We start from the raw sequence: 18,476 nt of genomic DNA, 5'->3' as shown, positions 1-18,476 counted from the left end.
AGGACGACTGCGGTGGTGCTGATGTCCATGCGGATGTTCTCGTAGCGAGCAAAGCAGTTAGAGCTGAGGGCGAGGAGCATGATTGAATATTTTAGGAATGAAACGGTGCGATAGCGATAATATAGCAACTTCCTGTGTTTGTACTGTGACGGAGAGGGACATAGAGACTCTCATATAAGAAATGGAAGATTACTGAAGGTGCAAATAAGGGGGGGGGGGTGGGGGGGGTGGGAATATGGCCCTGTCAGAGACTCGCAGGGCCCTCGTAGTCTTGCTAGAGACTTCGGCCATATACCGACCGGACGAAAATGGAAGGAACTACAAGGGCGAAAAGGGCCCGAAAGCTTGCTGGACTTCATGAAGCTAGAGAAGTTGCTAATTAGCTCTCCACCTACTTCTGACTCAAGGTCTCAATGATATGTAGTATTCGGAGGATATTCCGTCCACTTAGGGTGAAGTCAAGGACTGGTGATGTTTCGGGTTCGGTCAGGATTGGTCTGTACGGTATTTCACAACGGCGGGTCATTTAGTCTTCCAATAGTGGCACGTCGGACCCTTGGGACCGCATATCGCTCGGCCCCGCAGCACCAAGGGATTAAAGTAGGGGAAAAATATTAATCTCGGCCCTGGCCAGCATTTGGACGTTGAGCGCTAAGCCGGGACGATAGGGGAATGAATAGAACGAGTACGAAGAGAAGGATAGGGGCCCTCGGTCGAAACTCAACCAAGTGAAAGTCCCTCTTAAGTTGCCGAAACAACAACATACATCCTCCACACAATTTAGTCGTCACTGATTTGATACTTGTTCCTCATCGCAATAATGGACGCCCTAAACGAAATTCCCTACGAGCTCCTATCCATTATTAATTCATATGCAGCGGACTGGGTTGGATTTGAAAGCCTTTTGGAAGTCTCTCCACAGTTAAAGGAGCTTTTCAATGGTGACTCAGACACCAAGGCGGATCTTGAAGCCGTACGCCTGGTGGAAACGATCCTTCAGCAGAACCCAGTTATGCGCTATGAGTTGCATTCCCTGTTTCGGATGGTTCTAAAACTTCGCCAGCCTTCCTTAGTAAAAGTTACTCTTGCTGAATTCATGGCTCAGGATCATTCTTCGTCGTTGATGGTCTCCTTTCCTTCGATCTCCCGAGCCATGCTCAAGGAGCTGGTGAGCATTGCGGCCAATATCCAAAGGCTTGCATGTGCCTGTTTGACCACATTTCTTCATCGTGTTCGAAAGGTCCAGCCACGATGCTGGGATAAGGTTAAAGAAGAAGGCACTGAACCATATCAGCCGCGTGAGGCTGGCCCTTCATCATGGATCGAGGAGTACCGAGTCTATCGTGCGCTTTGGCATCTGCAACTCTATTCCGATCTCTCTATAGCTGGCCAGCGATTGGACTGGCCTCAATGTGATCTCGAGGACTGGTGGTTTGGACAGATGAAATGGGATCAAGTACCCGTTGTGCTTGGAGAAGAAGTCCGTACGATTTCGGAATGCCTAGAGATTTTGGTTAGATTTCGTCCTGTCGTCCGCTCTACAAAGGCTATGGCGACGAAGCGTTACAACGAGAAGCACGTCTTCGACGTACGACTCATATCTCAGCTGCCGAATGCACGGCAACTGCGGCATGAATTCGATATCTGGGGCCCTCCATCTCCCCCAAAAATCGCCGACGCTGAGGATGGTTTCCCCATGGACATTTGGGGCCAGGGGATTACATCGATCCACAGTAACCGCATGGCCAGTATCTTCCGAGTCTGCCAGCTTCGGACCAGTACCCATCCCGCTAGGCATCAAGTCTGCCAAATTCAGGACTCCTGTCCTTGGCGGGGACTAGGTATGACAATCTGGGACCTCTGGCGTTGTTACTGTTTGGGACTATACTCAGCTAGATTTCCCCGTGGGAGGCACCCTGGTCCTATTCCAGCCCCTGACGGAACAGCAGTTTTTGGGGGCTATTCTCCTGTTGACTGTGGTTTCGAAATCGATTATCGGATTTCTGTTTTTATCCATGCGCGGATGCAGATGGAGGATCAGGACTGAAAGGGTTTTTGTATCAGGTTAAAGGACTACATTAGTGGGTTAACTTTCATATTCTACTTTGTGAACCTCAAAGGCGCCCATCTATATCTGTCTGCCGTTCTACTGTCTAGCTAGCCGTGTGTACAATCAGGTACTGAATTGGAACATCATGTGGTACCATGGGTCCGGGTTCCCCTTTGCATCTAACCCTGAGGTCGTCCAAGCTGTGACCGAGACTGGAGTTTTCCTGCTCAACTGCTGTTTATGGTTAATGAGAAGCCAAGCAGCTCCTCCACCATTGGGTGTTCCTAGCAAAGCCAAACCATTCTGATTAATCAGTACGCCACCTTTCTTCTTCTGATTTATATCAAAAGTCGTACCAGGCCACGAGGGACACGGACCACCGCACACGACTTCCAGGACATTCTTTGTATCAGGATTGACAATGTGTGTCCGGATGACGTATTTCAGTTTGGTCACAGAGCTGCCGTAGCTCGTGCACGACTACCAGCACCTCATCGGCTTGGGCACTCTTCCTTCGCGAAGTCGACTCCTCGTCCGGGGTCACATACACGTTGCTAGCCCACGAGTACGAGGATGAAGGTTTCGCCGAGGACCATTGCACGATGGATGAGACCTGGACGGAAATCGTCAATTCCGGCAATAAGGAGATCACCAGCCTGAAGGGTCTTACAGTTTATGGGGATACGTGCTCAATGACAGCCTCCTATCCCGGACTTGTTCAGGACGGTGATACGGTCGGGAAGCTCGTTTGCGACAAGTACGCGGACGCAACCTGCAAATACCGTAATCAAGGTGGAACATGCGAGACAGGCCAAATCCTGGAGACCTGGATCATGGCTTGCGAGTGGTAAGAGTCTTAGTATCAGTCATATAAAGTGAGCATTAATCTTTTCTTTATAACTAGAATAGGCCCCTTGCTATGTAAATGATGTATTTGTCGTAAGCGAAGCAGTAGTCTGATTGCCATTTAGCAACTACAAATCCATTTAAAATTTTATAGCAGTGACTTGTGTCAAAAGCATTGAGGGCAGTTATATCATATGTACTTCTAGACGGCTGAAGGGCAGGGCCAGATAAACCTACTTTATAATACTGATTCTCATGGCAGTCACAGATATCTATTGCGAGCTTTCCGAAGACCTTTAAATATCAAACTCCTTATTAGAGCAGATTCGCCATGTTGCTTCAATGAGGCTTGTTCTCCCAGATGAAGTACATGGCCGGTGTGTGAATAAACTATCGGAACTTTTCCGAATCCTACTGCAAGGGTCGCCCAGAAGCCTAAGCTTGCAGATGTTCATCACTTGGATTGATTACTCACCAAGAGAAGAGCAATTCCTCCAAGGAAACAGGGTTTAGGCTTCGTGGAAGGCATAATCATCAATTAAATCAACTGGTCCGCACGCGTCCGACACGCCTAAACTAGCCGGCCACGCACGCATCCGATAAGTGCCATTCATCCCCACACTCAGCTGGCAACTTGTACGGCTACTGGACTAGCCACGGTTGAGTATGTGGAGGTAAGCATGGCCGTGTCATCTCATACATTCAGGCACCCGAGCAGGAGTATATACTCCTCGAAAAGCCACTAATATCAATCTTCTAGACAATTGGATTCCCCATTTGCTTTCATGTCCTGCCCATGCATAGTAATATATGCAGCGAACTTAAGCCAATTAGGGATATTCCTTCTTGTCTTGGCAGAGAATGGATTGCGTATACCGCAAGAGGTCGGATTGACAACCTTATTCGGCTCCACAAGATACTCCCGATCGACAATAACAAGAACAGTAGAGAGGACAAGTCGTCTATCCACGTATAATCTCCATGGTACTCTATGTTGCTGTGGTCACCCCGGCCAAAGTATTAGAGACGATCCGATACATCAGTGTCCCCCACTGGGGTGCTCATCGCTAGGGTTGGGGAAGTTGCAATTCCCGCGGAGGACTAAACTATCACAATGCCATGAACGGCTCCACTCTTCCTGAGCAATTAGCAATGATGATGACGTGGGCGATAGCTTCACGGACACCCCAGTTTCGACGGCGAGTTAGATAAATAGGTCTGTGGGTACACTGGCTGTACCTTGAAGCGCAGCTCCAGTTGAGTCAATTGTGATCGTCTTGTCGTTCCCTCCCAATTACCTACATGATGGCACCTATTCAACTTCTGTTGGCATGTCTGCCGCTGGCTCTGGCCACCATCACCGTTTTAGATCCGAGCGACTACGCTGATCTGGCTGCAGACGCCACCGACAATACCTTGGAAGCCGACTATACTACGGACAACGGCGGGCCACAGTACCTTCTTTACAACATCACAGGTCCCTACTACTATAGCGACGAGGACGGCGAAATCGACCACCAAACCCTGACGGTGGATGCGAACGATACCAGCGTCCTTGTCGTGACGGAAGGATCGGCAGTCAATGTGTCGTATACCGATGTCATTAAGGAAGGCTACTCAACCTGGCTGAACCAGGCCAGTTTCTTTGGGGTCAATGCGGCCATCAATGTAGCCAACGCCTCGACGGCCTACATTGACCACAGCAACGTCACCGTTCACAATGGTGCCGCCAACATCTATGCCTATGGAACCGGGACCACCGTGTACGTGAGCAACACCGACCTGTACAGTTCTGGTCCGGTGTCCCACGGTCTGTATGCAGCCGGCAACGGGACCATCTATGCCTCCAATCTGCGACATTATTCAGGCGGGGAACGCTCATCCTCCTTCTCGGGTGACAGCCCCGGGGGATACATCTATGTCACTGATGCCATCGCCCACACAGCCGGGGTTGGCAGCGCCATCTTCTACACTCTTGGTGACAGCTACGGCAAAGATGTTGTCGGCAAGTCCGAGAATGGACCGAGCCTGTTCTCTGACGGAGCGCAAAGCTCTGTCTTCGAAAGCGTCGATTTCACTGCCGGGCTTCTGGCAGGGACGGTCATGTTCTCGTCCTCTACGCGCAGCAGCGGGGCATCCCTGTCATTCTCGAACTCTCGACTCACCACACTGGGGGATGACATGGCAGCGCTATGGTTTGGGAATCTGATTGCATCAGCGACGCTGCATGCGACCGAGCTGAATACCACGTCGGGTATTCTCGTGATTGCCAACGCCTCCCAGGTTACTCAATCCTTCGATCATTTCGTCGGCTGGGAAGAGAATTCGAGCATCCAGCCTGCGCAAGCTACAGTGACGGTCACTGAGTCCACACTGAGCGGCGACATCGTGGCCTACAACGGCAGCTCCATCTCGTGGAGTCTGGCTGAATACTCGAGCTGGACGGGAACGGCCTCCACCGGCCGAGGGACTGCATACCTGGCAGTAGCACTCGACAAGACGTCCACCTGGACGCTGACGCAGAACGTCTACCTTCAGAACTTCACCAACGCCGATACCACCAACGGCAACATCGCGAGTCAGGGATACAGTATCTACTACAATGCATCCTCCTCCGCGAATGCGTGGATCAAGTCCGCAAATACAACCCTCCCTGGTGGTGGAAGTCTGCAATCGTATTAGGAACATTACTGTGCCCCAACAGATGCTTGTTGTGCTTGGGGGGAGGCACGGCATGTCACATTTGTGATTACATGATGTGACAGCTATCACAGTTAGTGGAACAAGGAGCTAGTGGCAATAGTCATACCTCAATCAAGGATGTCGTTTCCGTTATCCAATGAAGTCCAGTAAGACTGTTAGAATGTGGAGTGGCGTCTGTAGATGGTGGCTGTTACAGGGCTGGGCGGAAGTTGACCCTTAGTTTCAAAGGTAGCCCTACTGTACCTTGTAATATGTTCCCTACTACACAAACTGTTTCATCGGAAGCTGGTGCTGTAGCTCTACCCGACGTCCAAACAAGCCGCAGGATTGGGCTAGATTGCAGTGGCGTTGGCTTCCCGACTCCCAGCCGTGTCAATAGACTTCACGTGCAAGCAGCCACAAAACTGTATTACGCAAGCTCTGCGAATAGACAATTCCTGTCTTGTTTGACCATCACATCGTTGCTGTCGTGGGCAGCCGATCCCAGACAGGTCGCTCCCAGGTGCGTGAGACCCAGAAGCCGGAGGAGGATCGACACCGTGCTTGAGGGCCACTCATGCTGGAGTTTGAATAGCTATCAAGGCGACAAGTAGGTGCCGGTTTGCCCTCCTCTTTTTCAATGCGGGCAGAACGAGGGGGTCGACATTGCAGGCCGAAGTCAACTGGCCACACCCGAGATCTCCCCCACAACCCTATTCTTCTTACCCCGGATTTCGACTCCACATCCCTTGACAGTCCACGTCGATCCTTTGGTCTCTGCTGTCTGCACGAGCCACGAGCCAAGAGAGGGGCCAACCCGTAGCTTATAAGGAGCTTGGCCAGAAAGATCTCCCCCGTATCCCCACCGACTGCATTACTCACCCGACTGTCGCAGGAAACGGAATCACATCATGGCGGCCAGAGACCCTAAATCCTCGATTGGGACGGTGCAAAAGATCGCGGACGAGGATAACCACCCTCATCGTTCGTTGGGCCATGTTCGCCTGCGCCATCATGAAACCAATGAGGTTATTTTGGTCCCTACTCCGTCGGACGACCCGAACGATCCACTGCGATGGTATGTACAATGCTCGTCCCCAGCGCCCTTGTATATTGCTCATCGATGACACCTTCCGCTAGGTCTACCTCGTACAAGATTTACATTGCGGTTCTTGTCTCTCTAGCCATGGTGATGTGCAACTTCATGTCCGCCGGTCCGACCGTCGCCATGGTGGACGTCGCGGCAGACTTCAACTCGAGTGTGTCTCGCGCCGCCTACTTTTTCAACAACAGTGCACTACTGCAAGGAGTCTCCAATTTAATTTGGGTTCCGCTCCTGAACAAGTACGGTCGGCGGCCCATCTACATATCAGCATACCTGCTCTACTTCTTCATGATCCTGGGCGCTGGGTTAGCCAAGACATATGCTGGTGAGCTGACCACGCGCACCATCCTGGGTGTGGGTGCAGGGGCAGGCGAGTGTCTCGCTCCAGTCACCATTGCCGATGTCTTCTATCTCCACCAGCGCGGCTATGGCATGGCGTAAGTGAACGATGATTATTGACGTGCAAGCTGCTGAACTGATTGCCTTCCATCCACTAGAATCTACAACTCCGCCTTGAGCGCGGGTGTCTCCTTTGGCATCATCATCTCTGGCCTGGTAACGATCAACCACTCCTGGCGGGTTATCTACTGGGTCGGTTGCGCGCTTGTCGGCGCTCTGTGGATTGTGGTCGTCTTCTTCTTCCCTGAGACTGCATTCCGTCGAACGGACAATGTCGATGACCTTTACAACACGCAGAAGCATGCCGAGCATGTCGAGTCCCGGGGCGAAGAGACACACTCCCGCAAGCAGAGCTACCTGCAGAGTCTGCGTTTCTGGTCCGGTCAGACATATACAGATGAGTCCCTGTGGCGGATGTTCATCCGACCCTTTGGCCTCATCCTGCTGCCTCCGATCTTCTGGGCGACGATCGTCATGTCCGTGACGATCGGCTTCCTCGTGGCGGTCACTTCGAACTTCGCCACTGCCTTTAGCGAAACGTATGGGTTTGCTGCCTGGCAGAGCGGGTTATGCTTCATTGCCGGCATGCTGGGCTGTTTCTTTGGTACCTTCGCCGGAGGGCCCTTCTCCGACTGGGTGGCCGACTATCTCACCAAGCGCAATGGCGGTATTCGAGAGCCAGAAATGCGTCTGCCCGCCATCCTTCCGAGTGTCATTGCTGCGCCACTGGCGCTGCTGCTGTATGGCTTTGGCATCGATCGTGCCTGGCATTGGATTGTGCCGACCATTGGCCTTGGTTTATGTAGGTTGATCCCAACCAAGCTTATGACAATACACATTGCTAACGCATCTTTGCAGTGTCCTTTGCCATCAGTCAGGGAACGAATGTCTCGTTCGTGTATTGTGTCGACGCCTACCGACCGGTGGCTGGAGAAGTCGCCGTTACTCAGCTTGCTTTTAAATGTAGGGCCCATCTTTCTTTGTCTTTATTTGAAAGTAACAGTATCACTGACAGCTCCATAAGCCTGCTTCGGATTCCTGCTATCCTTCTATACCAACCCGTGGATCGCCGAATCTGGCTATGCGGCGGCCTTTGGCGCCATGGCGGGCATCTCGGGGGGTTGTCTGCTCTTCTTCATTCCGCTGTATTTGTGGGGGAGACATGTTCGACTGGCATCGATGAAGTGGCCCTTCGTTCAGTTTGTCTTCTGGAAGGATGATCGGGAGGTGGGAGAATAGTCCGTTAGCTGAGGTCGCGTCGATGAATGTTGGTGTCTATCACCCAAGTAGCCTTCCTTTGCTCTCATTCGATGATAGTGAAGTAGTTGTAGCGCATCCATTCATACGTTTCATCAACCACTCTGTCCAACCCAATAGTTTTGCCGCGTTTTACCCCATACGCCGCCACTGCCCTGATCCAAAGGGGGTTTGGAGGGACGGTATATGTAGTCCTTTTCAGTGACCAGAAGATTCATTTCTACGTTACAGCGCAACATATCCTTATGGAGAACATTTCAGGTCATGCCAATGACTAGGTATGCCTCCGCCGGGAATCTGCGTAACAGCCATTCAAGCTCCAGCTATCCTGACGCTCCTACGCACAAGCCCTCCACCAGGCCCACCCCCCAAATCCCAAGCATGTAATCCAGTGTCCAAAGGCCTTCGTCTTGAGTGTCTCACCCCCATTCGCCCACACAACAAACCCATCCGCAAGTCCAACCAGCGCGCAGACGGCAGCGAAGATAGTGACGGCGGATTCCTGACCGTAGTACTGCAAAGCAAGCAGCGTCAGACCATAGCTTGTCTCGCGGATACCCTTGATGTACATGAGGGGAGAAACCGCGCCGGGGGGAGGAGTGCGTTTGTTGCCATGGGTGGACGCGGAGGAAGCAGCGGACTCGAAGGGTAAGCCAAAACGCGGGTACTCGGGGCCGGGGCGAGCCAGCGCATGGCAGCCCAGGGCGAGGGTGAGGGTGCCCAAGACGTAGGCCGGGATAGGACTGAACGTGGCCATTTTGGTTTCCGGTTGATGCAATGGGTCACAATCGATGGTATATGTAATGTATCAGAGCCTAAGATGCTTGCCTCATCGAGCGGGTCAGTCCGATTCCACTGCGGAGAAATTTGGCTGAGGGGAAGAAAGGAATGGAATGTTGTTGTGGCTTGAGACACCGTGACCCACCTCGCGCCGGGAAGGAGCGTTAATCTCCGTGGCAAGGAACAATGGCACCCGCGGGACGATACTTCTGTGCTCTGTAGGCACAACACTCAAGGTGTGAACTGCAATGGTTGATACACAGAACAGCTGACGGTCGATGGCAAAAGCTTCTCTTCAGGAGGAGAGGGAAAGAGGAAACCTCGTCCACCTTCCAGCTCGTCAGATTTGACCGGACAAGACTAGACTCGACGCGGACAAACAAAGCAGCTGACAGCGTCAGTCCCAATTGGGGTTAGTGCTGATGCCGGAACCTTCATGCGGTTTTTTGATTGGTCGGGAAAGGACGGCGGATCCCGCTTCCCCGCCTGTTGGCCTCAGGCATTCACAGAAATCTCCCAAGTACTTACTCAATTACTACTTACTACTACTGGAATCAGTTGGGAAATAAGACCAATATCGACTGATCAGCAGCCTTCGTTAGTAGTACTATTTGAGTACTACTTACCTACTTTACTACTCTGGCTCAATTCTGACAACTGCAATCCTGGTGGAAATTGGGGGATCTGAGATCCCATTTTTCATTTCATTCAAGTACAATTCGATAAATCAATCGCCAGCAATCTGAGATAAAAAATGAAGAAAAAACAAAAAAGAAATAAGAATAAAGAAACAATTGATGCCCATACCATCATATCACTCCATCATGGAGATATTACTACTAATGTGTCCCCTCGACACGCTTCACTGCACATCCACGCGGGTCACCATCACCACATCCGTCTCCACTTTCGGCAACTTGATGCTCAGCACCCCATTCTCCATCTCTGCCGTGATGCCCTCAACATGAATCTCCACAGGCTGGAATACACTTCCCAGTCGCACCTGGCGGTCAAAAGTCCCCACGCGACGCTCATCCAACGCCAACGTCTTCAACAACTCCTCATCGCCAGGACGCTCAATCGTCCCGCTGACATTCAACTCGAACTTCTTCGGATCCCACTTCACTTCCACCGCTTCCTTCTTCGCTCCGGGCAGCGAAACATGCACTATAAAGGCCTCCGTGGTGTCGAACACATCCACTTCGGGGTGGAAAAAGTCGCCCCGCTTGTGGTGCTTGCGGTGGTGATGATGGTGGCCGAACTCCTTGAATCCAAATGGGCCAAAGCCACGGTGCGGTCCGCCCGGACCACCGTGTTTGAAGCCACCGCGCATGTGTCGACCCCCGTAAGGGCCGAACCGACCATGCGGTCCATGGCCGAACCCGCCATGTGGTCCAAATCCACCGTGAGGTCCTTGGAAGTCAGCTCCCCAAGCGACAAATGCTCCAGGATGAGGGGGGTGGTCGAATTTCCCCCATGGACCGCGTCCATGGCGACCGGGCCCATGACAGCCCTTTCCACCCTTGGCGTGGAAGCCGCCGTGGCGACCGTGACGCTTACATTTCTTGGATTCATCACGGTCTTCCTCATCGGAAGAAGAAGAGGAGGATTCATCGTCTTCGGCGGTCTCGGTCTGGGTAGGCTCTTCGTCTTCAGTCACAGGCTCTCCGCGGCGGTGGCGGCGGTGGTGAGGGCCATGGCGGCCGCGATGGGGCAGATCGAAGTCTCCAGCACCGGCAAAGTGTTCGCCATGGGGCATGTGGTTGTGGTTGAGACCGGCGAAAAAGGGGTGAGCAAAGCTGGGTTCTTCCATGCTGGCGACGACTTCCCAGTAGGGAGGGAGTTGATTGAGATCGCGAATGTTGGCCATGTTTGGATTTTGTGATACTTGTTGTAGCTTGGGTTGGTATGATAATTTATTTAGGTTTCAGCTAATGCTTGAGTGACGGGTTGTGTGTTGTAAAAAGGAGAAGAGGAAATTGATGAGAGAGTATAGAATGAGGGATTGGATTGACTGTAGTGATGAAGGGAACATGGTCGAGGTGAGCTGTCCCCTTTATATAGATCCTATTCCAGGCATCCATGATAGCTCCTCTGCATGATCTACGCCACAGGCTCTGATCGTCGTCGTAATCCCTTCGTTTGAATTGGTCTTGCCACCGTTCGGAGATTAGCATATACCGACTCGGATGTCCTATTGTCCTTCGGGCTTTTCCCAACACGTCACTGTCACTAACTCGATGGGGTAGGATATGATGAGTCATTGTCGGGATAGCGGAGATAGCTACCATGTTAGGCAGCCAAAGCCTTAACTCCGACGGTGAATTGCTGCGCCACAGCCACAGCCACCGCCTTATCCCCGCAATCCGAGCCTCGCTCTCCCTGCCGGTGGCGCTGCATGTGCAAAGGACCGCAGCTCATTGATGGGTCTGTTAAGTCTGGCCTGCCGTTTTGCCCCATGAGTCATGAGCTAGGCATGAATTAAACATTACGCCAAGCATCTGACGCTGCAGTACTCAGTTCTTTTCGGGAGGTTCCTCTCCGACTGGTCGTCGGACTAAGCTACACCCCGACCCTGCCATGGGGCTTTCAGCCTTATCGGTGGTTCTGTTCGGGCTGGTTACGTCCGAACGGCCGGTCAATCACAAACCATAGAAGAGCGACCCATTAAAACCTATCAATAGAATAACCCAGGCCGATAGAAACCAGCTTGTTGCGCTTCGATCGTTGTTCATGGACGCTATCAACAACAGGAAGATGCGCTAACCACACGGCGATTCATGGAGAGGGTCCTGGAAGCGGGAACTCCTTTCCTAACGTCTCCTAGCATATGAATCCTTGTCAGGTAACTGAATTAGTTTAGATGCTAAGCATGAGCGGGCAGTACCAATTATGGCAAAGTTAGTACATTATAGCGCACCAAACGGACTACATCGCGTTCCTGGGCATAGAATGTGTGGTAGCGCTGGTAATCTCTATCCTGCTCTGTGCCTAAGTGCGTCCATCAGGGGAGATGAGAGCATAACCAAGGGTTCCGCTGTCATTGAGGCGTGTTGATACGTTATCTACCATGGCGTGCTGGCGTGCTAGTAAGCACTTAGCCCAAAGCGGATGTGCCGAAGATACCCAGAGAGATAAACAACCCAAGGGAGCTGCTGCCTGTGAGTGTAACTCACGAAAACCATTTATCAAGCACGTAGGCTCAGGAAGTGTGGTATTCTTGATTTGATTGATCGCATTGTTGTCTCAAAGCCACAAGAACGCTTGACCGAAAGATGGATGAATGGAACGTCCTAAGCGCAACGGCAACTCAACTTGGCCAGCTGCTGCGAGGAGGCCACATAACGAGTGTGGATATCGTCAAGGCCTACCTCGCTCAAATCGACCGACACAACAAAGCTGGCCTGGAGCTACATGCAATCATCTCCGTCAATGCTGAGACTGCTCTTGCTCAAGCAGCAGCCCGCGACAACGAAAGATCAGAGGGCAAAGTCCGCAGCCCACTTCATGGAATCCCGATCATCGTAAAAGATGCGATCATCACGTCCGAGTCCCTAGGTTTACCAACCACGGTCGGCGCTTTTGCTTTCAAAGATACCTATGGACGGAAGAACGCATCTATCATAGATATCCTCCTGGAGCATGGAATGATCATCCTTGCAAAAGCCAGTTTGACGGAATTCTGCGGTCTAAAGGCGACGTGTATAACCGCCGGCTGGTCGGCAGTCAACGGACAAACTCAGTCCGCTTATATCGAGGGCGGTTTCCGATCGGAAGATCTCTTCATCGGTCGCTCTGGGCCAGGAGGCTCCTCGTCGGGGTCCGCAGTTGGCGTTTCAGCCGGCTTTGCGCCGTTATCGCTGGGGACGGAAACTTCGGGCTCAGTCTGCATGCCGGCAAATCGGGCAGGGTTGTACTCCATCACTGCGAGTCGGGGGAGTGTCCCCATGGAAGGAATCTTTCGCTTGAGCAAAGACTTTGATAAGTTGGGTGCTATGGCCAAATGTCCAGAGGACCTCGGCCTGTTGATGCCGCTGCTCAATGGTTCGCATTTGGAGCCTGTAACGTGGAGCGACATTTCGGTCGGTTTTGTCGATCCGATTGTATGGGATGCATTTGGATTCCAAAAGAGCCAGGACAAAAATGTGGAAAGTCAGATTGTAAGTTATCTTATCATTGATTTCCAGACGGGCTACACCTGACGCTTTATAGCTCGAGCGATACGAATGGGCAAGGGCAGAAATTACTCGTCGAGGAGGCCAAGTTGTTTACCCCGTAGATTTACCGACGATGGAGAGCCTTCGCTTTGAAGGCAAGAGTGTCAACTACTCCGTTGCATGTGCGCTCATCACTTCTTACGACATGTGTCTGATAATAGCTGACTAAAGTATAGTTCATGAATTTCCAAGCCTGTTTGAGGATTATTGCTCTCTCCTGGTAGATCCCGAAGTCACATCAGTCCCGGAATTGATCCAATACAATGAAGAACATGCCGCTTCTGCCATGCCGCAGCGTAAGTTATCATCATTGTTTCTAAACAAGTCAAGATACTTATCCCTCCTAGCACATACCAATCAAATTGATCTTGAGGAGACGCTCAAGTCAACCATGACTGAGGAGACAGCTACAGCAGCCAAGGCCTACGCTCAGCGCTTAGCCGGTCCCGACGGCATCGATGCCGCGCTACGAAGCAGTCGCATTAGCCTGATAATTGGACCCGGAGATTGTGCAATCTGCGCAGTGGCTGCTTTAGCAGGCTATCCAACCGCCATGGTCCCACTCGATCGCTTGGAAGGCCCTGGTGGGCTGGGCCAGCCCCAGGGGTTAATGCTGATTGCCAGCCGGGGGGGTGAAGCACAAATCCTGGCATTTATGCAGCTGTGGAAACAGATTGTGGGTGATTGGAAGATTCCCCCTTTGCTGCTCTGATGGAAGTTATTGAGACCATTCCCATCTTGATTGCCTGACTTTTGATATGTGCTATCCGGGACTTTTGTATCTATTTACATCTTGAGGGTCATCATAAGCCTATATAAAAAGCGACTTCGTCGAAGAGCAAGCATTGGAGATTTTACCTGTCATCATGGTGTTATTTGTATCAGAATGCGAAAAGGGCCGTGGCAGCTATCGATCCTCCACCTCCACTGTAATGTCCACCGTCATTAACACTCCACCACCCTTGTCTCCGTCTGTCAAACGTTTTGTACTATCGCTCAAACTCGATCTTTTTAAGGTCGACTTCCTCTTGACAGTCACGACTGAGTCAATTGTAGCCAGTTCCGTGGGCTTTTTCCCCTTACTTTCATGACTTCCGAGTGTAGAATTTTGTCCGTATGGATGAGTATGTTTGAGCTCCACCTCGTCGGGCAGTCGGGTGGTAATAAGACCGGAGTGTAAGCCGGCAAAGATATGGTACAGGGTTGGTAGACAGACGATGGTGACGGTGGAGCAGGTCATGGCTTGTTGGCAGATCGTAGGGTTGGTGATGGTCCCTAAATCCAAGATATACTTAGTACGAGGGGGTGCGCAGGCCGAACAAGGGAGAAAAGAATACTAACATGTTATATCGGTTGAATGGAGGTATGATGGAAGAAGAGCGAGGTGTGCAATGGCCAGCGCTATGACACTGTACTCTTGATCAGTGACTCATATTTTCTAGAGTGTGGACGGACGAAGTACATTATGCGTGCTGAGAAAGCGGCGAGGATCTTCACCCGTGTTGTGAGTGTCAGTTGGACGTTGCGCATCATGAAGAATGGTATGACCACAATGACAAGCTCAGTGATTATGTGTATTATGGAGATGGGGTAAAGAATTGAACCCTGAGAAAATATCAGACGTGAGCTTCCATAATAACCAGGTGCATGCAATGTTTACCTGCCCAGCACAGCGAGAAGCGGTATAAAGCCAGGGATTAGGCATCTGGCATTGGAACGCAATACCGAAGATGGAGAATATGGTCCATGCCGCCACGACACCAACAGTGATGCGACAGGCTTGACGGATGCCGCGGTGGGGAGTCAATTTCCAGACGAGTAGCGTGGTGGATATTTCAGATAATGAAAGGACGACCACATGGAGGAGCTGCGCGGCGTAGAGGTACTACATCATGGAGTTTAGTTTGGTGACTGCTCGTTCGAAATTTTGTCGAAAAACAAACCTTGCTAGCTGTCTGAATGTCTGTGTCACTTAGAGTGTCAATATGTCGGCCTATCCCATTGTCAACTCCTTTCTGTATCACTACCACCTCGACAATAAGTAGCGCCTAATTACGATAGCTGGTTAGAAGAACTTTGTGCTGCTGGGCCGTTCATCACCCACCAGAGCTAGCCATACGGGTGTATGGACAGCAGAGCGACGCTGTTTAAAGTAGAGCACCGAGCATAGCTTGGCTGACACAAAGATAATGGCGACAATCAGAAATGCAACGGACACAAGAGTGATGAGTGGCCCATGGTTGTCATCCGAGAGAGTCTCGAAGGGAGCATCGGTCTCAGCCATGACCACGATGGTGGAAGAACATAATCGAGTAGACACTCGGTAAGAGAGCAAGTCGGAGGATAGGGCGGGATATAGCGAAGTGGAAACCCGAGAAGAAAACATGTGTTTATTGGCACAGTAATCAAAGCATGCTTGGCTACAGGGATCCTAACCCCTGTCGCAATGGTTGAAGCGTAAACGAAGTGGACGAGATATCATGTCGCCGGTTCTACCCTAGCCCCTGGATCCAGGTACAATTCGTTGGTCATACCACTACCACTGTGTCTGAGATTGCGAGAAGACATTCCATTAAAGAATTATATTTTGACTGCCGTTGTTGACATGCTTAGCGCTTCCAAACCTTTCGGTTCTGGCCAAGAAAGCTGGGCTGCTATCCGATCCAGCGCTCGTGATTGTCCGGGTAAGATCGAAATTTTCCGCGAAATTGCTCCGCTGAAGCTAGCTATCTATTTCTATCGCAACCGATCGTGTCATTCTAGGCGCAATCTATGCTGTGGGGGATCAGTGGTGGATTCGACGGTGGTCCGAGCCCGGAGATGCTGCTAATGCACCCTAAATGCCTTCCGTGCCGTTAGTCCCATCGACCGTCGTCGAAGACCCATGTCACCCAATCTAAACGGCGGGGTCGAGCACCTTTAGTGCGATGGCCTTGTCCATTGTCTTCTGAGAAAGCTGTTTCGCTCAAACGACAGTTGCAGATGGTCGCATGCCGCGTCACCAGAATCGACAAGGGTGTCTGCAAGGACGCAGCGCCATGTTTCCACTTTCAGACAATGTCCGGAGGGCTCCTGAATCTGGGTTCCATGATATCCCTGCTTTTATTTGTGCCTGCCCCGAAGTCGGACAGTCAAAGTCCCGAAATATTCTTCCCTGTCTTTCTGGTGCCGTCCATCTCCATCTAGAGACAGTCGCATTGCGGGCTGATTTCCCCTCAGCACAGCCACTTGATACACTCTTTTCTGCGAATTGGTACAATCGACACTTCCTGCTTAAGATGCTCGACGAGGAGGTTGAGATGAAAAGCGGCAGCGCCGTCCGATCCACGGTTGCTGATGGAAGCCCTCATGGTGCCGCAAGCAGCAGCATCGAATATCGTCAGCGACAAAAGCTAGACGTACATGATCCTCGTCTAAATCACTGTCCGCTGTTCGCATGCTAACTTGGTTCTCGGCAGCGATACTTGAATTTCTTTTCCTCACTAGCGTTTTCGGCGACTCTTCTTGCGTCGTGGGAATCAGCTGGAGGCAGCTTGCAGGCCGGTCTCTTTAACGGAGGTCCTGCTGCCATTGTATATGGCATCATTGTGAGCGGAGTGGGGAATCTGGCAATTGCCACTTCACTGGCTGAGCTGGCGTCAGTGTATGTAACACCCATTCACTATGACAATTTTTAGAAACTCTCTGCTGATCAAACATCCGTATTTGCCAGGCACCCGACAGCTGGGGCGCAGTATCACTGGAGCTACGTTCTGGCGCCACGCTACCGGCGCTTCATTAGTTTCTTCCAAGGTCAGACATAACAATCACATTGTACCGCGGGTAGATGTGTATGCTAACTAGCAACGGGTATATACAGGCTGGGTTACCGTACGATGCTTCTCTCCTTCATGTTCGCTACGCTCGCTGATAGAAGACAGTTCTTTTCTTGGGCTGCACTGGTCTGCATCTCGCCCTATTTCATCGGCACGGAGATCGAAGGCATGGCTATCCTGGCCTATCCCGACTATGATGCAAAACGGTGGCAGGGAACCCTGCTCATGTGGGCAGTAGTCCTGATCCCGATCATCATCAACATCTTCGCCCGGCGCCTGCTCGCCATCATCGAAGTCGCAGCAGGCGTGATGCACGTTGTCTTCCTCCCCGTGATGATTGCGACCTTTGTCATTCTAGCCCCGCGCAATTCTAATGCTTTCGTCTGGGATACTTTCGTGAGTGGTCTCAGTGGCTGGGAAAACCCAGGCGTCGTTTACTCCGTGGGACTCTTAGGTGTCATCACACCCCTGAGTGGTAATTATCCTTGGCCCTGACCATACTACCAACCAACTAATCAATCTTCTCAGGAGTCGACGGCATCATCCACATGTCGGAGGAAGTCAAGAACGCCAAAGTTGTTATCCCCCGGTCCATGATCTATGGCACTATCATCAATTCAGTCATGGCATTTGGCTATCTCATTGCCGTCCTCTACTGCATGGGCGACTACACCGCTGCCCTCACCAGTCCAACGGGATACCCCATCATTACCATCGCCTACCAAGCCACCGGATCCAAAGCGGCCACATATGTGCTGATGGCTATGGGTATGCTTCCGGGTTGGATTGCACTGTTTAATGGCCTTGCGTCTGTCACTCGACTTACGTGGGCCTTTGCACGCGACAACGGGCTTCCGTTCTCTGATTTCTTTGTGAAGGTTGATCCACGATTTAAAATCCCTATTCGGGCATTATTCCTCGTCACAACATTGGTTATCCTTCTCTCCTTTATTCAAATCGGGTCATCGGCCGCCTTCAACGCTATTCTCTCCCTGAGTACGTTAGGTTTGTATATTTCATACCTAATTCCATTGGTCCTTCTGGTGTGGAAACGGTTTACCGCACCGAAGGATATTCCACAAGGCACATTCTCTCTGGGGAAGTGGGGATTACCCATCAACCTGGTAGCGATTCTGTTCGCTACTTACTTCTCCATCTTCTTACCCTTTCCCTCTGAGGTGCCGGTGACTGGGGAGACCATGAATTATGCCGGGCCGGTGTTGGGCTTCGTGATGCTGTTTGCTTGTGGAGATTGGCTGGTGCGAGGCCGCCATAAGTGGAATGGTCCGACTATGGCGTATTCGCGGGAGTGATTGGCTTCTCCT

General features: G+C 51.5%; 8 protein-coding genes across 8 annotated transcripts; 5 read left to right on the top strand and 3 right to left on the bottom strand.

The window, feature by feature from the left end:
- Nucleotides 1-587: 587 nt before the first annotated feature.
- BDQ94DRAFT_183477 (uncharacterized protein) lies at nt 588-2,206 on the top strand. The gene has a single exon (XM_026774431.1). The coding sequence runs from the start codon at nt 821-823 to the stop codon at nt 2,045-2,047; it is 1,227 nt and encodes a 408-aa protein (XP_026621646.1). The 5' UTR covers nt 588-820; the 3' UTR covers nt 2,048-2,206.
- Nucleotides 2,207-4,198: 1,992 nt separating this feature from the next.
- BDQ94DRAFT_183474 (uncharacterized protein) lies at nt 4,199-5,578 on the top strand (the record flags this gene model as incomplete). Its single annotated transcript, XM_026774430.1, has 1 exon — nt 4,199-5,578. One exon carries the CDS (start codon nt 4,199-4,201, stop codon nt 5,576-5,578), a length of 1,380 nt encoding a protein of 459 aa, XP_026621645.1.
- A 911-nt stretch (nt 5,579-6,489) lies between these two features.
- Nucleotides 6,490-8,321, top strand: BDQ94DRAFT_162777 (putative MFS transporter; the record flags this gene model as incomplete). The annotated part of the gene is made up of 5 exons (XM_026769613.1): nt 6,490-6,686; nt 6,719-7,120; nt 7,181-7,884; nt 7,941-8,045; nt 8,107-8,321. The coding sequence occupies 5 exons, from the start codon at nt 6,490-6,492 to the stop codon at nt 8,319-8,321; spliced, it is 1,623 nt and encodes a 540-aa protein (XP_026621644.1).
- Nucleotides 8,322-8,438: 117 nt separating this feature from the next.
- Nucleotides 8,439-9,213, bottom strand: BDQ94DRAFT_96808 (DUF4267 domain-containing protein). Its single transcript, XM_026776943.1, has one exon. It carries the CDS (start codon nt 9,094-9,096, stop codon nt 8,677-8,679), a length of 420 nt encoding a protein of 139 aa, XP_026621643.1. The 5' UTR covers nt 9,097-9,213; the 3' UTR covers nt 8,439-8,676.
- Nucleotides 9,214-9,745: 532 nt separating this feature from the next.
- Nucleotides 9,746-11,203, bottom strand: BDQ94DRAFT_151900 (Hsp20/alpha crystallin family protein). The gene has a single exon (XM_026767844.1). It carries the CDS (start codon nt 10,987-10,989, stop codon nt 9,982-9,984), a length of 1,008 nt encoding a protein of 335 aa, XP_026621642.1. The 5' UTR covers nt 10,990-11,203; the 3' UTR covers nt 9,746-9,981.
- A 1,019-nt stretch (nt 11,204-12,222) lies between these two features.
- BDQ94DRAFT_183472 (amidase signature domain-containing protein) lies at nt 12,223-14,048 on the top strand (the record flags this gene model as incomplete). The annotated part of the gene is made up of 4 exons (XM_026774429.1): nt 12,223-13,279; nt 13,332-13,458; nt 13,513-13,632; nt 13,684-14,048. The coding sequence occupies exons 1-4, from the start codon at nt 12,395-12,397 to the stop codon at nt 14,046-14,048; spliced, it is 1,497 nt and encodes a 498-aa protein (XP_026621641.1). The 5' UTR covers nt 12,223-12,394.
- A 195-nt stretch (nt 14,049-14,243) lies between these two features.
- Nucleotides 14,244-15,620, bottom strand: BDQ94DRAFT_183470 (uncharacterized protein; the record flags this gene model as incomplete). The annotated part of the gene is made up of 6 exons (XM_026774428.1): nt 14,244-14,611; nt 14,678-14,745; nt 14,799-14,941; nt 14,997-15,221; nt 15,280-15,384; nt 15,441-15,620. The coding sequence occupies 6 exons, from the start codon at nt 15,618-15,620 to the stop codon at nt 14,244-14,246; spliced, it is 1,089 nt and encodes a 362-aa protein (XP_026621640.1).
- A 994-nt stretch (nt 15,621-16,614) lies between these two features.
- BDQ94DRAFT_162774 (putative GABA permease) lies at nt 16,615-18,464 on the top strand (the record flags this gene model as incomplete). Its single annotated transcript, XM_026769612.1, has 6 exons — nt 16,615-16,734; nt 16,795-16,979; nt 17,049-17,128; nt 17,196-17,200; nt 17,257-17,626; nt 17,680-18,464. 6 exons carry the CDS (start codon nt 16,615-16,617, stop codon nt 18,462-18,464), a joined length of 1,545 nt encoding a protein of 514 aa, XP_026621639.1.
- Between the last annotated feature and the right edge of the window lie 12 nt (nt 18,465-18,476).

This window comes from Aspergillus welwitschiae, assembly GCF_003344945.1.
Source record: "Aspergillus welwitschiae strain CBS 139.54b unplaced genomic scaffold BDQ94scaffold_44, whole genome shotgun sequence".
NCBI classification, from domain to species: Eukaryota; Fungi; Ascomycota; class Eurotiomycetes; order Eurotiales; family Aspergillaceae; genus Aspergillus; species Aspergillus welwitschiae.
Note: the sequence above shows the minus strand (reverse complement) of the source record. Positions and strands in the feature narration are given on the sequence as shown.

Bases quoted from the DNA above. Each gene is read 5' to 3' on its own strand.
- BDQ94DRAFT_183477 (XM_026774431.1), top strand. From the start codon at position 821: ATGGACGCCCTAAACGAAATTCCCTACGAGCTCCTATCCATTATTAAT.
- BDQ94DRAFT_96808 (XM_026776943.1), bottom strand. From the start codon at position 9,096: ATGGCCACGTTCAGTCCTATCCCGGCCTACGTCTTGGGCACCCTCACC.
- BDQ94DRAFT_151900 (XM_026767844.1), bottom strand. From the start codon at position 10,989: ATGGCCAACATTCGCGATCTCAATCAACTCCCTCCCTACTGGGAAGTC.